General features: G+C 54.8%; 1 protein-coding gene across 2 annotated transcripts; it reads left to right on the top strand.

Moving 5' to 3' along the window:
- The first annotated feature begins 3,999 nt into the window (after positions 1-3,999).
- On the top strand, positions 4,000-21,390 carry NUAK2 (NUAK family kinase 2). Of its 2 annotated transcripts, none has more exons than XM_059674906.1 (7): positions 4,000-4,351; positions 13,006-13,126; positions 15,606-15,757; positions 16,106-16,171; positions 17,969-18,088; positions 18,552-18,684; positions 19,310-21,390. In XM_059674906.1, exons 1-7 carry the CDS (start codon positions 4,133-4,135, stop codon positions 20,359-20,361), a joined length of 1,863 nt encoding a protein of 620 aa, XP_059530889.1. In that variant the 5' UTR covers positions 4,000-4,132; the 3' UTR covers positions 20,362-21,390. The 2 variants fall into 2 exon arrangements, with proteins under 2 accessions (XP_059530889.1, XP_059530890.1); XM_059674907.1 differs by lacking the exon at positions 4,000-4,351 and adding an exon at positions 11,111-11,690.
- Positions 21,391-22,106: the final 716 nt, after the last annotated feature.

The following is a 22,106-nucleotide window of genomic DNA, read 5'->3' as shown; positions in this document are numbered from 1 at the left end:
ACCCTCAGAGTTCTGGGGAAAAGGAATTTAATGGTTGAGGTCTCAAATTGAAAGTTGATGGTAAGCTGAGCCTCCAGCCTGCAGCAGCCCTTTTTCCAGAGAAAAGGGAAGAGGGGCTCGGACATCTATAAGAAGGCAAATTCCAAGGGAGGCGTTAGCTCATCAGATACAGAGAGCAGTCAGCTGACCCTTCTCTACTCTCTCTTCTATTCCCACCACTCTCAGCATCTCCTCCCCACGCTCCCACTCCTCACCCCCCACTCCACCCCAGCCCTGAAGGCTTTTTCCTCAGTTTACCAAATCCCACCCTCCCTCCAAGAGGGCACCCCTCCAAGGCCCAATCGGCCTCCTGTGAGGCCTCCCTCAAAGCCCTTGAAGACCCATCCTTTAAGCCCCATATGGCACTCTGTACCGATCTTGAGAGTCTTCCCACTTTCTGCCTTGAGTTATACAGTAAATTGTGTGTTCATCTTATTCCCCTCACTAAACGGTAAACTTCCCGAGAGTGGGGAGCTTGTTCTTAGGCACCCCTCAAGACTCCAGAGAATTTCTTTTTCATGCGACCTGTCTGACTCCCCACTCCCACCTCACCCCCTCCTGCAAGCACCCTGCACTCCACATATCACCGCAGTCCTTACTCTGAACCGAATGTTAACACTCCCCTCACGAGTCCAGATCCACACACACACAAATGGCCCCACGGGTAAGGACTGGGACAGACACTTGTTCCTAATAGTTTTCCCCGTGGGGCACCTAGTAGGCCCAATGAATGGTTACCCCCAGATACGATCTGCTTGTTTATTTCTCACTAGACTGAGCCCTTCTGACTTGGATCAGTGATTAAATGTCAGCGTGGGGGGTGGGGGTAGGCTTCCTCCTCCGAGGACTGGACAGCGGGACAGGCAGGATCAAAACAGCTCAGCCCAGATTCCCGGCATTTCGGAGCACATGGCCCAGAAATTCCCCAGGATCTGCTGGCAGCTGAGTCACCTGACGTAATCAGCTTCCCTATCAGGCATTCAGGTCTCCCTCTAAGGAATTTGAGAGTTGAGTTTCAGCAGGGAAGATCATTTCCGAGTCGCCTGTCTGTTTGTCTGCCTCCCTTGCCTGTTTGCTGCGGACAGACACCAGCCAGATACACGGGCCACTAAAGCCCCGTCCTGTAGCCCCCACAGGAGCCGTCAGGCTGCCCCTCGGCTGGGACAGGGGAGATCGCTTTTCTCTGAGGTGTCTGGTCATCCACAGTTTGCCCCTAAATGGAGATTCACATTCTGGTCAAAGGAAGCTGAAGTGGGGGTGGGGAAGAGGCCGCAGGGATGGGAGATCTACCCCCCAACTGCCATCACAGTTTCCCGGATAATGGAGGGAAGGAAATCGCTCCTCTGTAGTTGCTTTCACTTTAGCCTGTCAATTCCATTGCATTCCTGTGGTTCATAGCGTCTATTGAGTGTCCTTTGGTGTTGGGGACACCTGGAAGCATTCATGGGAGTCTGAGCATGAAAGAGAATCTGAGGCTCATGTGTATAATTCTTTTTTAAAAATATATATTTTATTGAATTTTTTACAGAGAGGAAGGGAAAGGATAGAGAGTTAGAAGCATCGATGAGAGAGAAACATCGATCAGCTGCCTCCTGCACACTCCCCACTGGGGATGTGCCCACAACCAAGGTACAAGCCCTTGACCAGATCCGAACCTGCAACCCTTCAGCCCGCAGGCCGACGCTCTCTCTCCGCTGAGCCACACTGGCCAGGCTGTAAAATCCTTTCATCTTTCTTATGAGGAAATGTTGGTTCGCGTCTCACACCCTTCTGGTCTCAGCTTGAAAGACCGTGCATGCAGGAGCTGCCCCGACCAACCTCCTCTGTGTAAAGTTGTTTATTTTTGTTTGTTCGTTCCCCCCACGTCCCGCGTGGCTCAGGGTTCAGGATCTGGAAGAGGTCCGCACGCAAATGAAAGAGACAAGACAAGGAATAATAATTTGGAAATACTGGGGGGCCAGGCGGGCAAATCCAACTCAAGGGGAAGGACTTCCACTGGTGCTCATTCCTCGCCAACCTTTTATTGGTTTGAGATACACCCATGGCCCTTAGGCAGGCAATTTCCAGTAACAGGCAGAGTAGCCCATCAGCAAGGATTGACAATAGTAAATGGGGAAGTTGCTTCAGCTACCATTGTCTGGACTAACAGTGGGTGCACAGCCCTGACTATTGCCAGAGCTCAAGGGCCGCCAGCCTTCCGGGATCCTTGTCCACACCTCTCTGCTAGTGAAGACAGTGGATGACTTCCCGCACTCCTCCTGCCTGGTCTAAGGGCTCCATCCTGTCACACACCCCAAGGAGATTCTGTTTCCCCCATTCTGGGCACATCTTCCTCTAAGATCGGCTTGTTTATTTCTCACTAGACTGAGAATTTTCTGAGGACAGAGACCATGTCTATCTTGTCACCATCCTATCCATAGGCCCAGCACCCAGTATCTGTAGAATGAATAAGTGATTGATAAAAGGCCACAGAACCGGTTGGGATGTCAGGACTAGAACTGAGGTCTCCCAACACTGTGCCCTGTGCTTGCTCTTATATTACCCATACTTCCACCTGAGAGCCCTTATCCATCTGGATGATCCCAGCTAGCTGAGCCCCTAGGGATGGATGCAGATCTCAAGGGAGAAAGGAAACAGAAGGTCAGGGGAACTGTCACCTGGGCCGCAATCTATTTTCGAAGACAACCCAGAGCAAGAGGGGGCCAGTAGAGGGAAGAGCCCCAAACTGGCTCCCCCCTCCTACGGCCCTTCAGATTTGGGGAAGGGGGCTGACTTACTGCATAAGTGGATCTTCTCCAGCCACAAGGGGACAAAGGGCCCCATTCTCCATCCTTAACTCCCACTAGAGCGGATCAGATCAGTGGAAGTAAGAAAGTAGGCAGACATTAAATACAAAACTCAGTCACTGGGCATCTAGTCCCTCTTGATCCTCAGCATGCCCTGAAGACACAGCTGAAGGCACCACCCTCCTGGGGATCTGCCCCCAGTTTCTTATCCGTTGTGAGGCCTTGGGCAGAATGATACTCACTTCACGGGATTGGGTTGTCATGGAGACAAGGGGAAATGTTAGGGCAGGAGGAGAACCTGTGGCTATTCTGATTTCACTCTAAATGACACTCCGCATGGACCTGGTGCTCATGACCTACCACCAGTCCTCCTGACTCCAAAATCAGAGAGGAAAACCTTGGAGGGACAACTATTTATGAATTTAGAGATACAAGTTAAGTAATGGGAGTGTAATTTTTTTTTTTTTAATGAATGAATGTTTCCCTTTGCTGCTTTCCACCTTCTTCCAACACTTTATAAATCCCACCACATCTTGAAGGCCCATTCAATGCTGGAAGCCTTCTTTGATGGAGAGGTAAGAACTTGCTAGAACCGCATGTCTGAGATCCAATCAAGGTTGATCTAACTGAAGACAGATGAACTCAGAAGCCTGGAACAGCTAGCCCTCCCACGTAGCTGGAGCCTACCTCTATCCCATCCCACCCTCCTTTTCCCTATAGTATTAAAGAAGTGGTAAGTGACTTTATAGATTTTGACTTGAGAGATGCAAATTACCAGGATGGAGAAATACTTGGGTGACTTCTAGTCCTGTCAGATTGCCCCTTGCTCACTGAGAACACAGCACAATAGAAGGACAACAGCGCCACTCAGAAGCAAGAGCAGTTCCAGGGCCCCTCAAAGTTTCCAGGCAACCCCCCCCCCCGCAGCCTCCACCGGTGTCCTCTAGTCCAGCGGTCGCCAGCCGGTGGTCCGCGGCCACTGGTGGTCAGTGAGGTCCGAAAGGTTGGCGGGGGTGGGCGGGGCCCCATTGACACTTTTCCGTGCAGCGCGGAGGAGAGGAGGCGGGGCCGGGGGCCTGGGCGACCAATGAGCACGGCCCCGGTCACACAAAGCCGGCGAGCGAGCCAATGGACGCGGGGGGTGTGGCCAGGGCGTCGGGCTCCGGGCATTTATAACTACTTGGAATGCGGTGCCTGGACGCGCGCTCCGAGGCGGCTGTGGGCTCCCGTGCGGGGTGCGGGACGTGTGCCCTAGATCTACCCCCGCAGCCGGCCCCCACTCCGCCCTCTCCCAGCTCCTGCTCGTCATGGAGTCGCTGGCTCTCCCTCGGCGGCCCGGCCCGGCTCCTCCGGCGGCCGCCGCCCTGGCCGACGGGCTCCAGTCGCCCAAGCCGGTGATGAAGAAGCAGGCGGTGAAGCGGCACCACCACAAGCACAACCTGCGGCACCGCTACGAGTTCCTGGAGACGCTGGGCAAGGGCACCTACGGCAAAGTGAAGAAGGCGCGGGAGGGCTCGGGGCGCCTGGTGAGTGCGGCTCCCTCTCGCGGCGCCGGCCGGCGGGCGGCTCGGGCTGGGCCGGGGGCTCGCGCCGTGCTCCGGGGAGTGGCCCCCTCCACGCCGTCCTCACCAAGCTGAGATCGCGGGGCTGGGGGCGGTGGGGGTGTGTATTGCAGATGTGTCTGTCCATGGTTGCACGGACAATGGTCGTGGACCTGAGAACCCCAACAACACCGGGCAGCGTGTGATGATGGCCAGTGAGGAGGCGGACAGCTGGTGCAGGGTGCCTAGAAGTCTAATAGCGTCCTTAGAGATGAGAGGTCTCCCTATAGAAGATGGAACTTGAGTTGGATTTTGCTTGGCACAGGCTCCCAATAGAGTGGAATGGGAAGAGGAAGTGGAAGGCACCTGATCCTAGCAGGGGGTTAGTACCGGTAAATGTGTGTGTGTGAATGAATGAGTGAGGCCTCCAGTTCTCAACTCAGTTCTGTGAGTCTGAGCCCAGCACACTACGGAGGTCTGCACAGGGGTGGGGTGGGGGTAGGTTCGACACCAAAGTCCTTTCTAAATCTAAGAGTGAGCCGAAGTTTCCGTATGATGAGGTTTTTTTTAAAAATATATTTTTATTGATTTTAGAGAAATGAGAGGGAGAGAGAGATAGAAACATCAAGGATGAAAGAGAATCATTGATAGGCTACCTCCTGTACACCCCCTGCTAGGGATCGAAACCAAAACCCTGGCATGTGCCCTGACTGGGATCCAACTCTGACCTCCTGGTTCATAGGTCATCACTCAACCACTAAGCAACACCAGCAATATGATGAGTTTTTTATTCTGAGAAATGTGAAACCAGGCTCTGGTGCAAGGTCCAGGGTGCCCCCAAGATACCTTTGGGTCCAAGGCCTTTTCAGGAAGGTGTCCTGTTAATTTGGGGTGTGTGTGTGTGTGTGTGTGTGTGTGTGTGTGTGTACATGTTGTAGTAATAGTAGTAATCTGTGGGACCTTGAGCAATTAATTTATCTCTGTACTCTCAGTTTCCCCTTCTGCAAATACGGAGAAACCTCAGCCTCCCTCACAAGCTGCTCTGAGGATTAAATGAGAAGCAAGTGCGAGTGTAAATTGTTCTGACATGAAGAAACCACAGTGAGAACTGATGCTTATATCTGAAAGAGTGGCAGGCTTGCCGAACGTTAGTGAACAGTGGTTTTCAAACTGGAGTTTAATATGCATAGGAGTCAATGGGGATGCTTGTTTGAAATCCTTATTCTCTGGTTCCACACCCACAGGGTTTTATCCTGAAGGTCTGGGATGGGACCAAATAATCTGTATTTTAGCAAGCCTTTTAGGTCAGGTGCTCTAGGGATTGTTTTGCCAAATCCAGTTGGGTGCTGGTTATGAGAGGTGTGGAAGCACAGGGGTGTGTGTGTGTGTGTGTGTGTGTGTGTGTGTGTGTGTGTGTAGCCATGGTTTGCCCTATCGGCTATGGCTGCAGTCGCCTCCCCAGATTGTTTGCTTTAGCAGCCAGTAGCTGGTTTGAAATTCAAGAAGTCGTTTCATTGGTGAAGGAGAGTGGATGCTGGCAAAAGGGGATGGATCTGTGGCCCCGTCAATAGGACCGGGTGTTTTTTCTGCTAATGCCTGGCATGGTCCCCTGTTGCCTGCTGCCAGGTTATAGCTATTGGGCAATCATGTACTTCCTGACTTTCCTTTTCTTTCTCTTTCTATAAAGTGTGAGGGCCTGGTGAGGCTCCAGGCTTCAGGCTCCTGGGCCCAGGCTTTGTCAGGGGCTTAGCTGGGAAATAGCTGGTTGTGGGGGGCAGGTTGGGTTGGGAGGTCTGGAGGGCCCCAAAACTGGGAAACTGAAATTTCAGTTTATAGATCCCATCAGGCTTTTGACCTAGGTCACCGCATATACTAGTAGGAGAGAGAGGGAGGAAGGCGGGAGGTAGGGTGTGGAGCAATAGAGAGATCTTATTGATTCTGGAATGAGATAAACCCGCTTTCAGTTTTCAAATCGCAGTGTCTGTGGGCAGGGAGTCCAGCTCTTGTTATATCAGAGCACTGACTCCAGAAGGTACTCCCCGCCCCATGCAGGGAGCTGAGATCTGTAGGAACCTGTTCTGAACCTCCCCGGTCCACAGACTGTCCTGTGCTTCTGCTGGGCACTTGCTCAGGGTCTCTTCTCCTTGTGGAGCAGCTGCCTGCTGCGCTAATGGTTCCTCAGTTCTGGAGAGGAGTCCTCCCTCCCCCGTCATTCCTGCCTCTTCACTGTCCCCCCTGAAGAGAGACCAACCTCAGGATCTTCAATGGGAGAGAGAGACGTGGGAGCCGCCCAAGATACCCCCTCAAAATGAACTGAGATTATTGGTAGAGGCTAAATTCGGAGGAAGACCTGCTGGGTGACTCGTATCCCACTTTTCTCTCCACTTTTCCAGACCTTTTCCCATCCCCGGCCTGCCTAGATGAGCTTGTCAGGGGCTGGATGGGACTGTCCGGAGGGAGGGGCAGGTGGGCAGGACTAATGGCTACTCCAGGAGGGCATCAAAGGAAAAACAAATATTTGCTCTGGATCTTCTAGTCTCCAAGTACATTCCTGGTGTCCCGATGACATTTCCTCCTGTGACCCTCCCAGCCCCCTCACTCCCCCTCCCCCCAAAGAGAAAAACACCCGCTGGTAGGGTTGACCAGAGCCTTTGGGATGATCTGCACGGAAGTCTTAACCTCCAAGGGCTTCCATGAGGAACATGAGGGGGGTCCAAATGGCTAATGATCTGGGGCAGAGGTGCTTCCGTCTGACATATTAAATGGCTTGTTGGGATTTGAATATGACTGAGATGGCCCTATTCCCTCACTGGCAGATGGGGAAACTGAGGCCCAGAGAGGAGAGGAGACTTGTTCAGTGGCTGGTTAGTGGCGTGCCTGCGACATAGGCCCCTGATCTGACCACCCCAAGCCCTGGGTCACCACTACTGAGTCTTGGTCTGAGAGTCGGCCTTCAGTTGGGCCCGGCCTGTCTCAGTGTGTTTTGTCATTCCAACAGTCGTCTCCAGTCACCTTCGCAGAGCTTCAGGCAGTTGGAGGATCACTGAGAACCGACTCCCACACACACACACTCTGCCTAGGAGGGATCCTGGTTGTGGGTGAACTACACTACATTCCTGGTTTTTACCTTGTCAGGAAGGCTGCTTAACTCAGAGTCAGACTGCAAAGGCTCAAAATCCTGCCTCTATTGCTCACCAGTTCTGTGACCTCTCTGTACCTCAGTTTCCTCATCTGTAAAGTGGGGTGATAGTAACTCCTACTGCATGGTCTTCTCACAGGCTTAAATAAGTGCTGAGCACAGTAGCTGATACAGTGTCATCCCAGCGAGGCTGCTTTGACTAGACCCTCCCCTCTCCGGGAGGCATCCATCCTGGGTCTGTCTGCCCTGGGCAAGAGACTGGGCCGTGCTCAGCTTCTTTAAGCCTACCCACTTTGCTCTCTGCTTTGTTCAAAGTCCTAGTCTCTCCTTCAGCCCCTACTCCAGAGAAGGGCTCCCACCTGGCCAGCTGCCCTCCCAGTGCCTCCTGCACCTGCCTGCTCAGCAGCAGGGAGGAGGCTCCGGCTGCGGGCGACTCTTGTCCTTGGGCTCTGGCCAAACCACACAAGAGAGCTGGGCAGGGAAGTGCCTTGCCCAGCAACCTGGCAGAGTGGGCAGGAGGGTGGCAAGGAGGGGTGGGCACAGCATGTGGTTTAGGGGAAGCAGCTCAGACTCCCCTCATTCCTGGAGCCCATTCCTCTCCCTGGCTGGTTCTCTGGCAGGCTTGGTGGGGTGGTGAGCACCCACACTCTAGGCTCATCCCCACTCTGCCCAGCCCAGGCCAGCCCAGCTCAGCCTCTCCTCCATTATCTAAGTGGGTCATCCTCCATCTCCTTGCCCCACCTCCCAGATGGCAGCTGCTTCACGGAAGGTCAGAGAGGAGCCAAGGACCTTGAGATGCCCAGTTTGCACCCTCTTTCCTGGGACCTGGGACCAGCACCTTTAGGTCTTGTTTTTCTAAGACCTTTCTGCCATCCTCTCCTGAGTCCAGATCATTCCTGATCTGAGTTGGGGGGTGGGTAGGGGCAGTGTTTAACCAATTGAGCCCCAGCACCCATCTCCCCAGTGTTTGTATAAGTGGGATGGGGGTGGCTGGTGGTAGTGTACAGCTTGGCCCAGGGCAGGGTGTGGGGCATTCCCTGCTCCAGGGGCGGGAGGTAGGGAGCTGGAGGCAGGGCAGGGCATCTGCAAGGATCTTTTGTCTTTTGAGATGGCAGCTTCTCCAGGGAACACCTCTCCCTCTTGGATCCTGACTCTGCCTTGATGTAGATCAGGGAACCTTCGAAGAGTCGGTGCACCTCTTCTGCAGTGTTTGCCATTTGCAACATGGGGTAGGGCCACTGGAACGAGAAAATCCTGGGCTCGTACCAGTAGGAGCTGGGCTCCGGCAGGTTAACAGAGACATAGCATAGGGCCTCGGAACAAGCTCTTTATAACAATCCTGGGCCAGCACCTTCCTGGCATAGTAGCGGGTGACCCATTTCTGAAGACACTCAGCAGACAAAGCTGGCGTTTGGAGGGGAGCTTAGAGATCCTGGTGTGCAAATTTGTGAATGGCCCCTTTCTTTCTGGCCTTTGCTCAGACATTTCTCTCTGCCTGGGATGCCCCTGCTGCCCCTCCCCAGCCTACCCTCCTTGGCTGGGCAAACCCCACTCATCTATCAAGATCTGAAACCCTTTTCTCCCTGCTCCTCCGGGCAGAGGAAGCTCTCTCCAGCGCTCCTGGAGCCCCTGGCAGGCAGGGGCCTCCGTTTTCACACCCATCACACTCAACTGGAGTTGATTTGCATTGCCAGTCCTACCACTGGACTGAAGATCTTGGTAGAGGGATTGTCCAGTTTTTGCCTAAATCCCCAACTCCTAACATAGCACCAGGCACATAGTAGGTGTTCAGCAAGTGTTTGGAGAATAAATTACCTTTCATTTTCCAGATGAGGACAATCAAACCAGCCAGACCAGTTGACCAGATTATTTAAGTGACTCGTCTTGAGTTGCAGAGTTCAGCAGTGGCAACGAAAGATTGCCACTCTTGACACCCACTCCACAGACCTAGTGTTCTCATGTCCATTAATATAATTGTTGTGTCTGGGTTCCCTGTTCCCTCTGAGTAGAGTGGCCGCATACTGTATTATCTAAACCTGGGTACTTTGGAGAAGAAGGGGTCCCTATCAGTAATATTACTGGGATGAACCAGGATTGTCTCCAGGCATGTGATCTCTCTACCTCTGGGTGATCCATTCAGCTCCGGTCAGTATGTTTTTATTCTAGTCAGCAGTTCTCAACCTCTGGGTCGCGACCCCTTAGGGGGTCGAACGACCCTTTCACAGGGGTCGCCTAAGACCATCGGAAAACACATGTATAATTACATGTTGTTTTTGTGATTAATCACTATGCTTTAATTATGTTCAATTTGTAACAATGAAATTGGGGGCCACCACAACATGAGGAACTGTATTAAAGGGTTGCGGCATTAGGAAGGTTGAGAACCACTGTTCTAGAGAATGGTTGTTCAACTACCTTGCAGATGGAGAACAAAGGTCCCTCCGAATTAGCGCTTGTATCAGAGGTTGCCTCTCCACCCATGCCCAGGAAGAAAGGCAGAAAATCTTATCTGGCACTGGCCCCATCAGTCAGGGACCAGCCCGATGACGTCCCCAATATATCTAGGTTGCGATTCGTGTTCACCAGTAAACAATTGTTGAGTACTTTTGATTGCTGAGCTGTGTCTAGGCCTGAGCTTTGGCTACATCTAATTTACTTTGCGAGGCTAGCCAGCAGGTAGCTAAGGGCCCTTCTCATGGGATAGGTTGAGGAACAGCGGCCAGCCCCACCAGGGCACTGACACCTTGCTCTTCTGGTCTGTCACCTGCTTAGGGACTGGTGGAGGCCTGCTGACATTACTTGTTTCTTTCCTGGGAAGTGCCAGCCACACTGTGCTCTCCTAAGACCTAATGTAGATGATGGGGGTCCTTGGCCTCCCCCTTGAGGCCAGAGCATAAGCTTACAGGAGGATGGGACTGTCCATGGAGGTTAACAATTCTGATGTAGAACCATAGGCTTCCAAATTTGAGAGAAATGGATCTCAAGGTTTGACTTGTACCCTCTATCTATCCACCAGAGTGCTGTTTCTAGCACGGCTCAGACCCCTTTATTCAAGGCGGGGGGCGGTGAGGACACCTCCTTTCTTTTAGGTCTTGTCTTTTTGAGACCTCTGCCTCCTCAGCCTAGGGTCGTTTCTCTCATTGTTGTATTTGTTTGTGTGTACACAACTGTACATCCAAGATGTGCGTAGCCTTTGCATATGTGTGCATCTTAAGCTCTCAAATAGTTCTGTCTCATTATCAAGGTATGTGATTCATGTATGATGTTTTACTATCTCTTAATAGGTTTTTATGGCCCTTTTTCTGAAGAGTACATAATACTTTATCCATTGTCTGATTATTAAAATGCAGACATTTAGAGAGAAAAGAATTCGTCCATAAAATCGTGTCTTCCGGGAGAGGAGAGGGGTCTGGGGAGAGAGGTGTGCAGGAGCCGCGCTCCAGGCTGAAACCCCAGAGCTGATGGAGGATTCCAGCCCCTTTGTCCCCATCCCCACCCCCTGTCCAATTCTAAACCAGGGATTTTGCAGCACAGCTCGCGGGGGTGGTTTGGAGCAGAAGGGTTGGGGGCGGCCGGCGAGCACCAGAGCATCTTGGCGGGAGGCTCCATGGTGACAGTCCCTCCCGCTGCCATTGTCCTCCTTGTCCTGCTCAGGGACGCAGAGAGCTGGGCCTCGCTCTTTCAGGGAGGCAGCTCCCGGGGAGGAGGGCGCGCCGATGGCCCGTTGCCGGGGTGACGGCCCTGGGCACTGTCCGCAGCTCCTCTTACGGGATTACGCTGGGCTGTTCCGCATTCCTGTCGCTGTCCCTGTGAGCAGGAAGCCATTGTCTGCCTCCCGAGCCTGTGAAAGGGGGGATTAGAGGCCCCTCCCTTCCAGCAGTGGTTTCCTTTTCTGTCTCCTTTTGAACCTCGAGGGGAGGCCAACCCTCCTGGGAAACTGAATGAGGAGCTGTTTACCTCAGTCTGTGCCTTCGAGTTTCTCATAACTTGCTGTGTCCCGTGAAGGGGAAGTCTTGTGTTTACCATTTGTATGTCCCTGCACCAGCCTTGACAGGAAGTGGCCAGCCCTGTGATACCCCGCCCCTGCCCAGCACCCGATGCCAGGGAGGAAAGCCTCTCAGGCCGTGGCATTTGGTGACATTTGCGTGGCTCATCTCACAGTCAAAGCGGGAAAGCACCGCACAAGTCCGTTCAGCCTGTTTGTTTCACTGAAAAGAAAACGGAGGCTCGGAGAAGGGGTGGGACTGCCCATGGGGACAGGGACAGAGCCTGGAGGACGACCCCGGTCTCCTGGCTCCCCAGGCCGTGTCTTCTGCACACACACACACACACACACAGCTGTGTTTCTCCCCTTTCTGTCACCTTGGCCCTGCGTGGGATGGAGACAGAGACCCTTAGTCTCCAGAGCTCTGCCGAAAGGGCATCTGGCAGCTCTTCCTTCATTCTCCCTCGTCTCCCTCCACCCTTGCTGACCTGCCACGAAAACCATCTGGAGCATTCGTCCTTTTATGGTATGTTCACCTTTACAGACGAGATAGCAAAGCCCGGAGGACGCGGTTGCTGGGAGAGGGACATTCCTTCCCTGGACCGAAGAGACCTGTGTGGCGTTTCTTGTTTTCATAAATTTTTTGTGGTAAAATATAGATAACATAAAATTTACCATTTTAAGCATTTCAGTGTCCAATTCAGTGGCATGCAGTACACTTACAATGTTGTGCAACCATCACCACCATGCATTCCTCACATTGTTTCATCACTCCGGACAGAAAGCCTCTGTACCCACTAAACCCTCACTGCTCATCCCACCACCAGTCCCTTCCCCTGGTCACCTCTGTTCTACTTCCTGTCCTATGCACTTTCTGCATCTGGTCACCTCATACAGATAGGCTCGTACAGCATTTGGCCTTGTGTGTCTGACTCACTTCACTTAATATAATGCTGTCCAGGTTCATCCCAGTCGGTGCCAGTTAGTGACAGTATGACTTGGAGCAGGTCACTTGACCCCTCTGGGTACCAGTCTCCTTGCCTATAAATGGGGATGAAGATACTTTCTGTGCCTACCTCCCAGGGCTGTGGGGAGGGCCGGTTAATTTACTAGCACAACAAATGGTTGCGCAGTGCCTGCTGTGTGCCCGGCACTATGCTTGGCATCCGGGATCCAGTGGTGAGCAAATCCTTGTCCTCATGGTGTAGTAGGGTAAATTTGCTATGCACGTAAATCACAAAGCATCAGCAGTCCGAATGGTTGTTACCTTCCTTGCTCATCACTGGTCCTTACTCCTTCCTGCTGCATGGACCACACCTAGAGAAGGTGCTCTCAGCCTCTCTGCCATCTTCCCCGGTGGAGGTCGGAGTGGCATCCCTGGGTGCATCCTGTGGCCTTGGCCATAGCAGCAGCAGCAGCAGCAGGTAAACCACAGTCAGGACTTGGAGAGTGTCCTCCGGGACACTGTTAGCTGCCAGACCTTTCTCTTCATTCTCCAACATTCTCTGTTCCCAGGTGGCCATCAAGTTGATCCGGAAAGACAAAATCAAAGATGAGCAAGATCTGAAGCACATTCGGCGAGAGATTGAGATCATGTCGTCACTCAACCACCCCCACATCATTGCCATCCACGAAGGTACAGAGGCAGGGCGTTTGAACCTGGGAGTGTGTGTGTGTGTGTATGTGTGTGTGTGTGTGTGTAGGAGCAGTCAGAACAGATGATACAAAGAAAGAAAAGAGACAGGCTTTGGAGTTGGGCAAAAGCTGGATTTGAAATGCAGCGGTGTGGCTTGGGCAACTATTCAATTTAGTTTCAGGGTGGGCCTCAGTTCCTCATTTGTAAAACGGGATAATCCCACCTACGTCACGGGTTAGTTGCAAAGGCCAAATAAAATGTCACCGTGTGCTCAGCTCATGGGAGGAACTCTGTGTACTGTAGGCTTTTTGTGGTTATTGTTAGGGTTTCTGTACTTGAACGCTACCTCCCCAACCCAATGAGAGCCTCCGCGATACCGGGGAGGCTGAAACATAGAGGCCTGCACCTGTCTCGGGTGCATGGGTGCTAAGAGCCAGCCTCCTCGGGCTTGCCCTGTGCTCGGAGTCATTCCCGCCACGGGGCTGGCTCCCACCTCTCCTTATCATCTTTCCCAGCCTCCTCTCGCTCTGACAACAGTGGTGGCTTTCCACTCCAGCTGCCCTGTTCCCTGTGACCCAGACAACAAAGTAAGCAAGGTGGGGGGGGGGCGAGGGAAAGAGGGGGAACACCTTCCCACACACATCTGTCTGCTTCCAGACTTTACATAATATCACTTAGATGGGACCAAGGGATAGCAGCCGAGGGAGGGAGACGATGGCTTTGCCCTCTATCTGAATATTCCTGGTGGGAAATAGGAGAGAAGTCTTCCCTCTTGGGTTATATCATAGGAAAGCTAAGGACAGAGCCACTCACATGGCCCTGTGGCCTGAGCCTGTCCCACAGGAGCCCAGGCAAGTAGCTGAGAAAGCCAATTGTGTCTCTGTGTATTCCCCCAGGGAAGAGTGGGCATGGCGGAGTATTGGTTAAGCCCGGCTGAGCTTGGTGATCGCTGTGTGTGTGTGTGTGTGTGTGTGTACACATATGGGTGCATATCCCACACCCATATCGCCAGCCAGGTCTGGGCACTGAGCTTTGAAGCTCAGGATGTGGCTTCCCCTTCACCTTCCAGTTCTGCAGATGTAGGGCCATCATAGTTACTGTGTGTGTGGCAGGGCTCTCCCCATCCATCCCCATCCTGCCACAGCCTGCAGGAGGTATGAACTGGGTGGTGGGGTGGACTGACCTAGCTGCTGTCCAGAATGTGCTGGATCTTGACCTCCAATTTCATGGCACAAAGGCTGCAGAGAGATGGAGAACCACAGGGGGAGAGGCTCAGCTAGACACATCCCAGGAGGCTGGGCCACCACCCATCAGGGCCACTCACTCATGTTCCCCTGGGAAAAAGCTTAGTCCTCCCGGCCATGTATCCAAGTGCCTGGGAGCTGGGACTCCTCCTGGGAGAAGCCACCTCCCTCAGCTCCTTCTCACCTGCTAGACAGCAGCAGCCCGGGGCTGGCCCAGCAAGCCCAACTCCTAGGACCTGTTTGACACAAAGATGCAATGTCAGGGCCATGCGTGTTCTGACATAATCCAGCTGAAGGGCCAGTTTGGTGACCTGCTCGTTCCCTACCTTTCCAGGGGGCTCGAGCCAGAACAAGTCCTCAGGGGGCAAGAGGGCCCCTCCTACACGTGTTGATGAGCCAGATGGGGCAGGCTGACTGCCAGGAGCCCAGCCAGTCAACAAAGGCCCTGGAAGTACTCTGGGTGGGAAGTCAAAGGTGTTGGGGGAGATGAATACTCAGCTCTCCATTGTATGTACAAAGCACTTCCATATACTTCTGTCCCTTTTCTGATCCTCAAGGCAGGCATTGTGTGGGCATTATTATACATATTACATCTAGGAGGACACGGCTAGTACATCTAACAGTAGGTGGCACATATTGAGAGCTTGTTTATGTCAGCCCCTCCGCCAGCTTGCTCAGCCAGCCCCAGGCCGTCACCGGCTTTTATCTAGCTCTCACCGCAGCCCTCAGAGGTTGCCATTATCATCCCCCTCTTCAAATGAGGAAACTGAGGCACACCGGTTGAATAGCTTGCCAAGGTCACCCAGCTAGTAAGTGATGGGGCCAGGATTCAGACCCCAAACCGACATTCTTACTGATGGGTCTAGAAGAGCTTTGCCCCACGTCCCAAAGCAAAAAGCACCGAATTCTGAATTCGACAGCCTTTCCATTCTCATCCAGCGATGGCTCTGCCCTTTGGAAACTTGCAAGGTGGTTTCAAGAACCCACAAAAGCCAGAACTTCCAAGGAGAGGGCGGGTGAGCCAGTTTCCTTGGCCCTAACGAGCTGCTGCTGGAAGATGTGGAGAGCTTCAGAGGCCCTTCTCCTGCTCTTCCTGCCACCCTCCTGCCCCATCAGACATCCCTGTTGAAGGTCCTGGAGGGAGGTGTCTGGTCCAGGGCCAGGAAGAGGCCGGTGGCCCCCAGGGGGAGCAGTGTGCTCGGGAGGGTCCTGATGCCCCATCCTGTTCTGCCCAGTGTTTGAGAACAGCAGCAAGATAGTGATCGTCATGGAGTACGCCAGCCGGGGCGACCTGTATGACTACATCAGTGAGCGGCAGCGGCTCAGCGAGCGCGAGGCCCGTCACTTCTTCCGGCAGATCGTCTCCGCTGTGCACTATTGCCACCAGGTGGGCCCTTACCCCCCCAGCCCTGCTCCGAGGGATGGTCCCTGGGCTCCGGGGCTGCTTTGGGCCAGAGAGATCCCAGATTGACCCAGGATCACCCAGGGAGACGAAGCAGAGGCAAGACTCGATTCTGGGCTCTCGGCCTAAGGGACGCGAGGCTTTGAGTCCCTTGGCCAGAGGTGGAAGGGCCTGTGATAACCATGGGTATTCCCAGCCTACTTGTGGCCCCCTGCCGTCCCCCCCCCCCCCCCACACACACACTGCCTTGTGTTTGCCTCACTTTCCAGACCAGGCCCTCATGCACTGCCCTCCCTGCTGACCTCCCCCTGAACCCCCTCCTCTCTCTTTCAGAATGGGGTTGTCCACCGGGATCTCAAGCTGGAGAACATCCTCCTCGATGCCAATGGCAACATCAAGGTGAGCCCACTTCTTGTTTCCGGCAGCTCCCACTCCTCCCCAGCCTTTCTGCACGGTCCTCACCAAGTATCCCTGTGCCCTTAGGGGCTTCCAGGAGGAGTCGAACAAGGTCCGACTTACATGTTCGTTTTATGGATGGAAAACCGAGGCCTCAAAATAAGGGGTGACTTGCACAAGGTTCTATGGCTAACGAGAGGCTGAGCCTGGGCTAGAACCAAGGCCTTCTGACTCCCCAACCAGTGCTCTTGACATCACAAGACTGACAGGAGTCTAGGTCTAGGGGCGGTTTTTGGTCACTTGGGCTGGGCAGGGAGCAGACCACGGTCTTAGTTCTCCCTGCTGTCATGCATGCACGCACATGCGCGCACACATGCCCACTTTAATCTGCTGCAGTTAGGTAGCCCTATGGCACTTTTCCCCAAAGGCCAGGCCTTCCGGCGCCAGCTTCCTGCAGCGTCTGGTTCCCTGAGTCTAAGCAGTTTAATTTAGGAATGAGAAGGGCACACTGATGAGATAAAACTCAGATCACAGCGCTGGAAGGGGCAGATGTCAGGCCGGCCCCTGCATGTACCTGGGAGGGCACTGACTCTGCACTCAGACTTCCTCAGAATCTTCTTGAACTCAGGACATAGTCCCTTCTCCAGTAGCTCATGACCTGTGCTTTGAGGTGCCCTGGCGCTGACTTCATTCCCCTTCCCAGCCAATTCCCGGAGCAGGTGGAGCTTGCTTTGATGTGTGGGATGGGGAAGGGGAGCAGAGCCAATAAACCCTGGACTGGCACGAACTCTCCATCTGCACCAGTCACCTGCCTTATATGGGCTTCACTGGAAACTGCTCGATAAGAGGCCAATAAAACCATAAATGAAGGAGCCAGAGTTTCATAAACAGGCCCTCTCCACCCTAGACACACATGGCCCTCTGCTGGGGGTTAAGGGGTCGGGAGCAGAAGGGCTCTGACCTCAGCCTCTGTCTGAGAGGATGGGTGGGGAAAGGTCTTTCTGGGAAACGAGAGGGGGACTTGGGGTCTCTCAAAGCCTCGGTACCCGATGGCTCAGGGAGTCCTGTGAGAAGGTTCCCTCTCCTGGGCTATCACTCCGACCGTGATCTTTGTTCTGCCCTCACCGGTGCTTCTCAGCCATACTGGGCTGACCCCATGATCCTGCCCAGGTGTGGACATAAACAAGCCCTTTGCTAGGAAGGGCCGCCCAGCCTTGCGTACTCAGAGCTGAGGTGGCATGCTGCTGAGGGCTGGACACTGGCATGAGCTGTTGAGTCTCCCCCTCCATCTGGTCAACCTTCCCACTGAGACCCATTCATGGAGCTGTGCTAGGAGCTGCAGGAGGGATGGAGACAGAGGAGGTCAGCACGGGGAGCATTGATGTGGCAACATGAGGAGACAGAACCGCTAGGCAGCGGCTACAGCAGGCCGTTGGAAACTGTAGGGCTTCGTGGGAGAAGATCTCAGGGCAATGGAGGGCTTCCCAGGGGAGGTGGTCTTGCTGGATCCGGAGGATGCATATGCCTGGGGGGTGGAATACAGCATGAGCAGAGGAGCCTGGGAACAGGGAGGGTCCTGAAACCCTCCCACACCTCTACCGAAGTGCTCACTGACACAGCTTCCGAGGGCTCTTTCTTCCAGGGCCTGAGCTGGGTTGACAGTGCCCAGTGTGGGGTGGGAGTCATGGGCAGCCTTTCCTTCTGCTGGGGCCTGGGTTTCCCCAGGGTCTGGGAGGGGCATGAAAGCGGCAGACCAGCCCAGGCCTTGGCGTGACCCTGTGTGTTTGTCCCACCCTGCAGATTGCTGACTTTGGCCTCTCCAACCTCTACCACCAAGGCAAGTTCCTGCAGACATTCTGCGGGAGCCCCCTCTACGCCTCGCCCGAGATCGTCAACGGGAAGCCCTACACGGGCCCAGAGGTGGGTGTCTGCCCTCCGCCATTTCCTGTGACTTTAGCTCCTCAGAACATAAAATTCAACATTGTCTGTTCACACACTCCCCCTCCCCCAAAGTAGTGACTTGCTAGGTCTCTAGCCAGCAGTGGCCAAACTGGAACGAGAACTTAAATCTCGACCCTCAGTCTAGTTCTGTGCTGCTCACCTTCCTGGTTTCCATCACCTTTCCCAGCACCCAGCCACCCACCCCTTCCTGTCCCGGAAGGATGGCCTCGCCACTGCTCTTGTGTTTGTGGCTGCCCCTGCCAAGGAGAGGTGATTGACAGCACCTCTCCCCTGAGCCTCAGTGCCTCCTGCAGCGTCACTCCTTTGACCCCGGATACTAGAGGGAGGTGGCCCTCAGATGCACTGGCCTCTCTCTGATGTGCAGGGGGGGCTGGAGGCCCTCCAGCATCCTTGCTGATCTCCCCTCTCCCCCTTCTCTCAGGTGGACAGCTGGTCCCTGGGTGTTCTCCTGTACATCCTGGTGCATGGCACCATGCCCTTTGACGGGCAGGACCATAAGACACTGGTGAAACAGATCAGCAACGGGGCCTACTGGGAGCCACCTAAACCCTCAGGTGAGTGGGAGGTATGGGTGTTCGCATCCAGGCCCTGGTGTCCTGAGCTAATTCCTGAGGCGGGATTTAAACAGTGGCAGCAGAGTGAGGAGGACACCCCAATGCAGATGAGAGGACCCTCCACCACCTCCTGCTGTTACCTCTCTGCCTCCAGTGTCTGTGACCTTCCTGCCCTTATGGACATGCTTTGTTGTATTTGGGGAGGCTTCCTAAGGTCTAACCTAGATCCCTTTTGCTATAGTTGTCTCGCTTCCTTTGAAATCTTTTTGTCCTTTCTACCTACATTGTAAGAACCTTGGTTTACCCTTCAGCACAGTCCACCTCCTCGGAGGGTAGCATCTCTGGGGAGAACGAGGATGCACACTCACATACAACAAGGCTACTGAAGGGGCCCGAGCCCTGAGGGGCGTGGCATGAGAAGGAACTTGGCAGAGTCCATCCAGGGGAGCCAGAGGCTGGGAGGTGGCCGGGCTGGGGCGTGTGTGTGGAGCCCTCGGTGGCAGTAAACGTAACTTACCGAGGAGTGAGTGGTGTCTTAGCACAGATGGGGGTAAGCCAGTGAGAGGGGACGGTGGGGCCCGTTCTCATGGCTGCCAATCTGAAGCCCCTTGTCTTTGCCCTCCAGACGCCTGTGGCCTGATCCGGTGGCTGTTAATGGTGAACCCCGCCCTCCGGGCCAGCCTGGAGGATGTAACCAACCACTGGTGGGTCAACTGGGGCTATGCCACCCGTGTGGGGCAGCAGGAGGCTCTGCACGAGAGAGGGCACCCTGGCAGTGACTCTGGCCGGGCGTCCGTGGCCGACTGGCTCCGGCGGTCCTCCCGCCCCCTCCTGGAGAACCGGGCCAAGGTGTGCAGCTTCTTCAAGCAGCACGCGCCGGGAGGGGGCAGCGTGGCCCCCAGCCTGGAGCGCCAGCATTCGCTCAAGAAGTCCCGCAAAGAGAACGACATGGCCCAGTCTCTCCAGGGGGACCCGGCTGACGACACCGCCCCTCGCCCCAGCAAGGGCAACCTCAAACTCCCGAAGGGCATTCTCAAGAAGAAGGTCGCTGCCTCCTCGGAGTGTCGGGGGGAGGACCCTGAGCTCAGCCCGTCCCCCACGGGCCCAGAGCAGGCTGCCCCCCTGCTCCCCAAGAAGGGCATCCTCAAGAAGTCCCGGCAGCGGGAATCCGGGTACTACTCCTCCCCTGAGCCCAGCGATTCCGGGGAGCTCTTGGATGCGGGGGACGTGTTCACGAGCAGGGACTCCGTGGAGCAGAAGCCGCCCCAGGCCCCCGGGATGCTCCATCATCGCAAGGGCATCCTCAAACACAACGGCAAGTTCTCCCGCACCGCCACCCCCGCCACCTTCGGCTCCCTGAATGAACTGGCCTCACCTCGCCCTCCGTCCAGGGCCAGCCGCCCCTCGGGAGCTGTGAGTGAGGACAGCATCCTGTCCTCCGAGTCCTTTGACCAGCTGGACCTGCCCGAGCGGCTCCCCGAGCCCCTGATGCGGGGCTGTGTGTCTGTGGACAACCTCACGGGGCTGGAGGAGCCCCTCTCGGAGGGCCCAGGAAGCAGGGGCCTGAGGCGCTGGAGGCAAGACTCCCTGGGGGAAAGCTGCTTTTCCCTGAGGGACTGCCAGGAGGTGACGGAGGTCTACCGACAGGCCCTGGGCATCTGCTCAAAGCTCAGCTGAGGGAGGGGGGGCATTGCCCCAGCGGACAGGCTCTAAGATGCACCTGGCAACACCCTGAGGGGAGACGCCTTCTCCCCGGCCTCCTAGGCCCAGCATTCCAGCCCAGAAGGCTGAGATGGTTGGCAGTTTAGTCCCGGGAGGACCGGATATGAGGGAAATGGGCACGTGAAAGGCATTGAGGGCTCCATGTCCTCAGCCCTGTGGAACCAAGAAGCTAGTGGAGGGGAAACGGGTAGAGAAGTAGAGGGAAGGCCAGTGGCCAAGTCCAGGTTCTCTGTCCGGTGTCTGCAGCCCCATGGAGAGAGCACTCTTTTCAGTACCCATGCCCTTAATTGCTGTGCGTGGTGCCTTCGCCACGGTAGGGATGGAAACTCCTCACATCCCCGTCCCCACCTCCATCCCCACCCGGCACTGAAACTGGAATATGGAAACTGCTCATGTGCCTGGGACGTCCCGGGACAGTCTCCTGCAGGGTGCCCGTCCTTACTTCTCCAGCAGTAAGAGAGCACACAACCTGTTTCCTCAAAGGCTCCCTCCCCTTTCCTGTCCTCCAAGCCTTTGCCCAGGCCTCCTGGAGTTGCTGCTATGAATCCGAAAGACTTGAAAAGGCTCAGGCTCCTACTGGACTTCATCTCAAGGGGCCCAGATGCCTCAGGACCCCACCGTGAACCTCAAAGGCTCTGTGACCTTCTCCGGCCTCTAAGCTGCTCTATTTATGCTTTCAAGCTCTGTGTTTTATGTTCTTAAAAAAGTGCATTTTGCTGTTTTTCTATACTGTGAATACTGTGTTCTGGAAAGTCCACTGTACATGTAACTTTTGTGTACAGAGAAGTGTTTTTGCAGTGATTCCCTACTGATCATGGGGGAGGGGGCCCTTTAAGAAATCCGCGTGGTCCGTTGCACTGTCCAGAGGAGGCCTCCTCCGGCTCCCTCATCCACGCCCTGATTCCGTCTACCTGGTGGTCCCTCTTCCCTTCTCTGTGGCCAGGAAAAGAACCACTCCATTAAAAACCAGAACGGCGACTGGAACAGCCTCTGTTGTTCTGTTTGAGGAGGTGGGGCGCAGATCTTTGAGCCTTAACACACTCCTGCTAAGACATAGAGAAGCTGCTTAATAAAAACAAGCCAACAACAAACACCCAGCTGTAGCTCCCAAAAGCTCCTCGATACACCTGCATTCGTGTTCTGCCCTGTTCAACACGCGGGTGCGGGGCCCTGGGCTGAGGGTCCCAATTTGCTCTTCCTGTCCTTGGTGCTAAAGGGAGAACTGGGCTCGGCTGATTGTCCAGCCCTGCCCCCAGCCTTCTCTGCCTCTTCTTCCACCCCTCCCCCACCCAGTTCTGTCCCCTGCTGCTTGAAGACACCCCCACTGCCTTTATTCTCTCTCCAAAGAAATCCCCTTGGCTCAGTGTTGGGCGGGCTCTCCACTCTGCCCCCACCGCCTGACCCCTAGTGAAATAAAGAATGCTTGGAATGCCCCCCCCTTGAAGGCTGTCCTTCAACCCCCAGCAGAGCATTCCCAGCCCGCTCTGCTCCTTTGAGAAACTCCAGGGTTCCATGAGGACCGGGATGAAAGGGAGAATAAGGACAAAGTGCAGGCAAGCAGCCGGAAGGCTCTTGCTTCAAGCAGGCTCCCTCCCTACGCCCTACTCCCTACCCCCAACGCATCCCAGTCCCAGCCAGCTGCAGCTCCCTTTCCACAGCACACCTGCTCTTCTGGGGTGGGGCCTCGGGATCTTCCCTCC

The sequence above is a fragment of the Myotis daubentonii genome, chromosome 18, assembly GCF_963259705.1.
Source record: "Myotis daubentonii chromosome 18, mMyoDau2.1, whole genome shotgun sequence".
Taxonomy (NCBI): Eukaryota; Metazoa; Chordata; class Mammalia; order Chiroptera; family Vespertilionidae; genus Myotis; species Myotis daubentonii.
The sequence above is the reverse complement of the archived record's forward strand: the minus strand, read 5'-3'. Positions and strand labels throughout refer to the sequence as shown.

Bases quoted from the DNA above. Each gene is read 5' to 3' on its own strand.
- NUAK2 (XM_059674906.1), top strand. From the start codon at position 4,133: ATGGAGTCGCTGGCTCTCCCTCGGCGGCCCGGCCCGGCTCCTCCGGCG. The intron at 16,172-17,968 runs GTGAGCCCACTT...CCCACCCTGCAG, and splicing joins ATGCCAATGGCAACATCAAG to ATTGCTGACTTTGGCCTCTC. The intron at 18,089-18,551 runs GTGGGTGTCTGC...CCCTTCTCTCAG, and splicing joins AGCCCTACACGGGCCCAGAG to GTGGACAGCTGGTCCCTGGG.